The 8,509-nt window shown below is 35.8% G+C and overlaps 1 protein-coding gene across 1 annotated transcript in view; it reads left to right on the top strand.

Annotated features, from left to right (window-relative positions):
* lpar1 (lysophosphatidic acid receptor 1) overlaps positions 1 to 7,581 on the top strand; it is a 59,721-nt gene extending 52,140 nt beyond the window's left edge. Inside the window, exon 5 of the mRNA XM_024299679.2 lies at positions 7,260 to 7,581. Coding sequence (XP_024155447.1) covers positions 7,260 to 7,579 — 320 coding nt within the window. The 3' untranslated portion in view covers positions 7,580 to 7,581. The remainder of the gene's footprint in view (positions 1 to 7,259) is intronic.
* The last annotated feature ends 928 nt before the right edge of the window (positions 7,582 to 8,509 follow it).

Raw genomic sequence — 8,509 nt, 5'->3', positions numbered from 1 at the left:
CTTTATTAACAGCATCCTCATAACTTTAGACATCCGGTTTTTGAATATTCTGCCTTATTTTATTTTGTCTGTCAAATGCGGATTTATTTTATTTTGAAGTTGAAGGCCGTTTTACTGTTTCCTCACTGATTTTTTTCTTTGAAAAGAAACTTTCCAAATACCTTATTTTTTCTTTTTTTTAAACTTTTGCTAGTTTTGGAGGTTTCTGTTTAGCAGTCAGTGCAGTCGCTTTAACAAAGTAGTGGATGGATTTACGACACGTGACAGAGTGACTTGACTAGAGTCAAGATTGAGTCGAATGTGGTGGAGAGAATCCAGTAGTTTTTCAAAATAAAACTCCCTTCAGAATCATATTACAAATAAAACAGAAAAAAAGTGGCTGTGTGTTTTTTATTTTACTGTGGAGTGGTATTGGTCTGCAGCTCAAGAGTTGGAGGATCACTGATCCTAAATGCTTTTCTGAGTTTCACTGCACCATATGTGACTCTATAAGTATTTCTGAGCTCTTTTCAAACCAGGCTTGAGTGCACGCTTTTTGGAAGCCTTATTGCCATGGTCTGGTTTGCGTTATTTCTTAATGTTGCAGCCATTGCCATCTGGTTTTCTTCTGGAAGCCGATTTCTATCGGGAACAGACGCACTAAGACAAAAAGGCTCTGAAGGCGGAATGATGATGAACACTTCCAGTGAATACACAGAAACATAGTTTTTATCTGCTGTGAGAAATCCTGCCAAACTGAGTTTAGTTTTATTAGAATATTTGATTTAGGTTGTTTCCGAAAACATAGCGTGCGGACAAAAATGGGTGTCCTTACACAATCGATTTCTTTAAAAAGTGGGATGGGCAGAAAACCTTAGCATGTACTTTTCTTGTAACAAAAGCAAACATGTTTTTTAAAAAAAAATCAACTTTTTAAATTTAATTTAGACATTAAGACAGACTTGTAGATTTGAATGTTTTTGTGGAAAAAAATTCCCTCTATGAGAACACTTTTCTTATCTAAATGCAATCTCACAATATGTCAGGAAACTACATTGTAAAAAGTGAAACATTGTATCAATTTACAATAGCTCTGTAATTTGTTTCATTGAAAAATATTTGTTTTTTTAATAAAACAATTTATTTAGGTTGAGTAAAAACCATCAAATCATTTTTTTAATTTGAGGAAAACTAATAATTTTAAATTTGACATTACAGCCTGCATGTCCAAAGTGCGACCCTAGTTCAAATTCCCACCGGCCCTTAGACTCATTTCATAAAATCATCAACATGAAGCCCCCAGCACTTTCTAAAAACTAAAGTGCACAATTTTTTAATTGTGGTTAACAATATTGCATTTTAAGACATCATAAACTTGTGTCAACACTGTTGTGTGTCCCTTCTGTGAGACTTTCTAGCATGATGCTAAAATGCCAGCTGTAAATAAAAAAGAAAAGTTATAGGCCAGGACATATGGAAGTTGGCATATTTTTACAGAGAAATATGAAACAACTGTGTTGTCCGAATATAACCAGAGACTGTGTATCTTCAAAGAGTTCAACATTGAGAGGGATGGCCAGAGATGACGTGTAGCACTCGTGAGTAAGCACAGGTGGAAAACGAATACAGGTTCTCTCAGGGAGGAAGTGTAGAGGCATAAATCACACAAAAATTTGGAGTTGTATTTACAGGGAAAAAAAAATTGACAAAGACAATGTGTCAAAAAGTTTCATTCAAATTCACCCTTTTAAAGTAGATGAATTGCATAAGCTCCAATGCCTGTTGCTTGGTAAAAACGAATTATTGTCGAAGTGTTTGTGTAGATTGATTTGTCCCACTGCATCGGTAGGGACTGCGGTCCACTTGCTCATCATCAGCAGAAAGGAGGACAACAGGACCAACATTTATTTAAAACGTTGTTATATTTTATAATTATTTCAAGATAAATTCTCAATATGCATATTACTCCTTGACTGAATTCATCTGAATAATCATTACCAAAAGTTAATCATCATCAAAACATCAGGACATAATTAACAATAATCAACATGTGCATGATTTTAAACTTCATTTTGTTCATTTTTGATTTAGAGTACTCATGATTCCGATATGACAATATTAAAGTTCCAATAGATTCCAGCTGTTTTCTTTTTTTTATTTTGACATGATCACAAACCCAGATTTTCTGATCTCACACATAAAAAAAACAAACGGCGTCACTCACCAGTCAAAGGGTGAAAGTTATTTCAGCAGCGTATTTGGTGCAGGGCGTACTGAGTATCTGTCAAACATCCCCGCCACATATTTGTAATGAAACAAGACGCGGAAGTTGTCAGTGAAATTGCGTTTTGAAATCATATTTTTAAATCTTCAGCTAATAGGGGCAGTGCATATAAAACGTGGGTTGCACATGTTACCATAGCTAACTGGGACAGAACAGTGTGAAAAATTGACTGTAGTTTTGGTTAAAACTTATTTAGATGTTTGTTTGTTTTATGTGAATGAATATATATGCCATAATTGCCATTGCAATAAAATGTCAATTTAATCTTATTGAAATAGTTCAAAAAGTTTGGACACTCCTGTATTACTGAAATTTTACAGAGCTTTTGTTGATTCATCCAATGTTTCACTTTTTACAGCGTCTGAGGAGACTTCTGTTTTATTTAAATTAGTCAGATATTCCTTTATAACTTAAAAACGTGTATTTCTTGTTGTTGATTTCATTGGATCCAAACTTAATTGCTCTTTTAACACAAAAACGTGTCTATTTGCTGGAAATATGCGACCACACAAACATCCGGCGTTTCAAATCAACCGGCCAGTTTCATAAAGTTTTCATTACACGCTGATATTTATGACACACACTAGTATAAAACTCTTTCATGACACGGACTCTGTCTGGGTGCATTCCTATACATTTCCAAATTTTCCATGCCTGCTTCATGGCCCTGTTTGTTTACTTTCCTCCAGTGAATTTCCACTCTTTACCCTTCTTTCCCTCTTTTTGGCATTTTGTGAACAGCGACAAGCCCAAGAAGCATTTTATTTTTCAAGACATTTTATGTTTTTGAGAAGCACTTTTAAACCTCTACATTCTTTAAAAGTCAGGTTAGAAAATAAAATTTGACACTAACAAATGTACACCTCTGATTTCCAACAGGAAATTAAAATATTAGTGTTAGACCCCTCGGGGCACAAAAGCAGTTCCCCTCCACAACATTATCATAAATTGCAATACACTTAATGAACAAAGCAAAACATTATTTTTGTATGATGTTGCGCTTAAATTTTAGACTTTTTCAGTGTTTTTCCTGTTGAATGGTGTTCAGTTTGAATTTATGATGCCCCACTGAGATACAAATAGTTGGGATTGTTTCTCTGCTGGGCTGTTTCAGAAATGTATCCAGCTCTGAAGAGTCTGCTTGCATAGCTGGGAAGTGAGGTCAAGCATTTGCTGCAGCTGCCGCCTGCAATTCTCTAACAGATAACAGGCCTGCCTGTCAATTCTGACTCCAAAGTTCCCTAATCAAGTTTGTCAGAAGCTATCTCCTGCAGTTCCTTTCACACAGTTTTCTTACAGTAACAACTAAATGGCACGTGATAGATTTGACATTTTAAGTGCCGAATTTTCCGCACTGAGGAACATTTAAAACCATTAATTTGGTTAATCCTGATTCATTCTGGTTGTGCTTACGGATGTCACTCTGTTTTTTTTTTTAATTTGATTTGATACATAAAAGGTTAGGATTTTTTTAAACTTGCTAATGAGGCTAATGTGTTGGGTGCTGGGCTGTGTTTTTTGGAGTTACAAACAAGGTTATGAGTTAGCATAGTCGCAATAATATTTGTTAGCGGTATCGGTTTGTATTCTCCATGATTCAAACAAGTTTGGGAGTTACACGTATTGTGAATATGCTAATGTTGCTAATGTGTTTTTACATGTACATGTCACTAACAGGGTTGGGAGTTACACGTATTGTAAATGCGCTAACGTTGCAAACGTAGCAGTATCGAGCTGCATTTTTACATTTACTTGTTAAGCTACTAACAAGGTTGGGAGTTAGCGTAGTCTCAGTAACATTTGTTTTAGCGGTATCACATATTTTTTTACGTGAAGCAAACACGGTTTGGAAGTTTCACGTATTGTGGATATGCTAATGTTGCTAACGGGTAGCAATGTTGAACTATGTTTTTTCTTTTGTGTGTGTTTCTAACAAGTTTGAGAGTTAGCATAACCTCAGTAACATTTGTTCAAGCGGCATCCATGTTTTTTTTTTTTTTTTTAGGTATTGAAAAAAAGGTTGGGTGTAAACCTGCTAACTCGGATGACGTGTAAAGCTGTTAAGGCTGGGTTTTTCTTATGTGTTTCCAACAAGATTAAAGTTAGCGTAATCATAGTAACGTTTGTTTTAGTGGAATCACTCTGATTTCTCAGTGTTGCAAACAAGATTGTCAATCACGCGTATTTTGAATATGCTAATGTGTAGTGGTGTCAGACATTTTTATAGTTGGGATAATCACTCTATCTTTTATTTTAGAGGTATTAGTCTGTTTAATCAACGTGTTGAAAACAAGATTAAAAATTGCATGTGTTGTGAATATGCTAACATGTCTGACGTGTAGCGCGTCAGAGATGATCTGGAGGTAACATGAACACAGTTAAAGTCTGACTGACACACTTATTTCTGCCTTTTTTATCTCACTTAATCTGCCTTATAGTCTGGTGAAAATAGGCCATTCATTGACGGTGTGCTATAAAATCCAGTACGCCCGACAGTGCAGAGGATGCAATAATGTATAATATATAAAGTGACCATTTTAAACTGTGTTTTTATGTCAATGGACGGTCTTAAAATAATCTAAAAAAGACATATTTGTTCTAAAAACATACTTTTTTGATAGCAAATAAGCTAATTTAATTTCAAACAGGGAAGAATATAACTTTTGAACTTGTACAAATAAGTATTTAGGACACTGCAAAAACGTTTTGAAAGCACTGGACAGCTTAATGGGCTTTACACTGACCATGTGTGAGGTGAAATGTTTTATGTGTGGTCATTAAGTGACAAGATTACTCTGTTTTCATTACTTAATATGGGCCTTAAGGAAATCAGATGTGGGATTGGAGTGATATATGTTAGTTTCTAAGCAAACAAAAGTGCTTTTGTTAAAAGGTTTGGTTTGATATGTTTGGCGTTTTTCCTGAAGTAGCAGGGCTGTGGGCTACATTTGCTGCGGCCGCATCTTCAGATCCACTGAGTGTCATGGTTTTGAATGTGCATCTTGACTGCTTGTTGTGAAGAGATAGAGATAAGACAAAAATGTCTGCCTGACTTTAAACGAGGAGGTCAGAATATGATGGTGTTCACTTGAAAATGGGGGAGTCCAATGCTTCAAACGCGAACCGAATTCATGACTCATCCAGAGAGTCAGGCTGGAATTTTAATGTGACCCTTCAAAGACTGATGATCTGCTGAACAGAATTATTTTATCTCATACCAAGTTATTCATCATTAGTCAAGAGTTACTCAGCAGAAAGTCCAAATCAGGTCATCAGTTTCCAAATATAACTCATGAGTTGAAAGCACCAAAACTCCAAGAATCTAAGAAGAAACCAGATGTACAACTAAAAAAAAAAAAAAAAAACATGGAGGCTGAATTAAGTTTTGAAGGAGGTAAACGAGACAGAATAAGTGCTAGTCACTTATGAACAGACAAGAAAGTGAAATCTAAAAAAGAAGGTTGCATATTTTGGAAATCTGAAAAATGATGAGCACAAGTTGGAACATCTGAGAGGAAGTGAAAGTTAAAGAGTCACTACAATAAAAGTTGAGATTTTGGTATCTTTAACATGTGAACATGTTTATTGTTTTTCGCACCAATGGTTCCGCCCATAACTCAGAGGCAAATTTCAAAATAACTGCTCGCCACTTTGCAGAAACTATATCCTAGAAAACTAGTTTATTTGATTTTGGCCAAAACCAGCATAATCATGATTAAATGACCCTTTGGAAAGGCTTTAGATGCAAAGATGATCAGAGTGGGACTTTAAAAGTGTAGGTGGAGTAAGGGTGGAGGAGGGTAGGTCTGTAGTTAAGGAATGACATCAGATTGTGTGTGGACGTATATCTAGCCAGCTGGAAAATATCTCATGGAAAACTGTCAAAATCAGTTCTGGGTGGAGTAAAGTAAAGCTTTGTTGGGTTTTTGATCATTTGGGGGCGTTTGAAAGAGACAGAAATGTGTCTTGCATTGGCCATTGGTCATTTAGAAAAAAAATGTCAAATTTATTGGTCCAAAAAAAACAACAGTTTTATTTATTTCTTTGCTTTATGATTTAATTTTATTAAATTATAATTGAATCACAAAATGATGCAACTAAAAAACTAGTAATATTTAAAAAAAATGGTGGTGAAGATTTATAAAAAACTTTCTGTGGAGGTTGAAGTTTTTTCTCCTCCACCTTTTCCCTAAGTCTCATGGTGCAGACTGAAGAGGACCTGTGTCTCTTGGTAAAATGCTGCTAGCATCATAAGCTAGCAAAGGCTAACATATTAAACAAACAATCTCAAGTGAAACGTTCATTGCAAATCCATCACCAGGAAGGAACTCACTGGATTCAATGTCAATTGCACTCAACTTGCATACTTTTGCCAGCCAGTAGATTTTTGACAACGAAAGGCAAAATACCTAGGAGTCATGCTAAAGCTAACACAATAACAACCAACCATTACAGGATCAAAGATGGGCGGGGCTTTCATACTGGAGCTGCAGAGCATGATGACATGAAACTTCTGAAATGATGTGGGACTTACACCAGTTGACCAATCACAAAATTCAACTGCAGTACCTAATTTCAACCTGTAGGGGGTGGCAGAACACGGACGGTTTTAGACTAATTTCCGGAATTAAACAAGTTTATTTTAAATTGTCAAAAACTTGGCACAGACAGCACTTTAAAAGCCCCATTTATAGAAGTCAACAGCCAAAAGTTGTTTTAGTGTTTGGTTACCTTTCAATTCTACCTGCAAAATTAAAATAAAAAATAACAATAATTTAATGCTTTAAATTTATGTGGGTTTTTTATTTGTTTTATACAAAATTTGGATTGAAAATATAAAACATAATTTTAGTTCTTTAGTCTCTGACCTTGGAAAAGTTATTTGGCATGAAACGTGCCAAAACAGAAAATCTAATTCCTCATTATGCCTCCTGCCTACGTGGCGTGTAGAATGTGTTTCTTAGCCATAAGTTTAAATATGTTTTTGTCTTTGCAGGCGCGTTCATCATTTGCTGGACCCCCGGTTTGGTCATCCTGCTCCTTGACGTCTTCTGCTCCAGCTGCAATGTCCTCACCTACGAAAAGTTCTTCCTGCTTCTCGCGGAGTTCAACTCGGCCATGAATCCCATCATCTATTCCTACCGGGACAAAGAGATGAGCGCCACCTTCAGGCAGATCCTGTGCTGCCAGCGGCAGGAGAACGTCAACGGGACGGTGGCAGAGGGGTCTGATCGGTCCGCCTCCTCCATCAACCACACGGTGCTGGGCGGAGGAGTGAACCACCATCATCACCAACACGACCACTCTGTAGTGTAAATGCAAAAAAATAAAAAAAAGTTTTCCCCAAACCTGAAATGAGAACGAAAGAAGGACATGAACCACAGACTGTAGAGTTGAAACAAGCAACTGAAGAGGAGGATGAAGTTGATTTGAATGAAGAATCTGGACACTAAGACTTTTCTCAAGAAAGGGGTCATATTCAAGGACTAGGCTGTTAGAATTTTTTGGTTTGTTGTTTTATTTTTTTTTATTTTTTTTTTGTATGTCAGTGTGTTTTTACAGGCAAAGATTATATGAAGTATTTAACAGTGATCTGTGAAATCACAGTGTTGCCAGTGCAACCCGTCCATTTTTATGTTTGCTGATTGCTTCCCATCATTTAGACGAGAGTTTAAACCCCAATAACAGCTTTAAAATACAGACTTTAATTTGGGTTCCATCCCAGAATTTGAACACTATCATACTATTATGTTACTTGAAGGTAAGGCTCATGAAGGAAAGCTGCAGAATCTGTCTTTGGTGCATGTGATGTCTGACTGAGATTGTCTCAAGTTTTTGAATCAATTTCTAGAAAGCAAAACGAGAAGAATTTAGTGCTTTCATAGTAATAGATCTTGACATGTGTGGTGACTTTCTAAAAAGAAGAAAAATGAAGAAAAAGAAACAGTCATTATATTACTCATTATAGTAGTACTGTAGTTTCTTTTAGTGGAGCATCATTTTTTAAAATGTTTTCACTAAAGGGTTCTAAAACTTGACTGATTGGTCGGATTGGATGTTTGAAATGTTTTAGTAAGTGATCTCAAATGAGAAAGAAACAACATGGAATCTGGACAAAAACATGTCTTTTTATTAATTTTAAAAATCCTATTTTAGTTCCAATTGCACTAATTATTTTATGTATTTCAAGAAAAAACACAAACTCAGAAAAACACTGTGGTTGTTGTGTTGGAATGATTGGAAAAA

The sequence above is a fragment of the Oryzias melastigma genome, linkage group LG12 (assembly GCF_002922805.2).
Source record: "Oryzias melastigma strain HK-1 linkage group LG12, ASM292280v2, whole genome shotgun sequence".
Lineage (NCBI taxonomy): Eukaryota > Metazoa > Chordata > Actinopteri > Beloniformes > Adrianichthyidae > Oryzias > Oryzias melastigma.
Note: the sequence above shows the minus strand (reverse complement) of the source record. Positions and strands in the feature narration are given on the sequence as shown.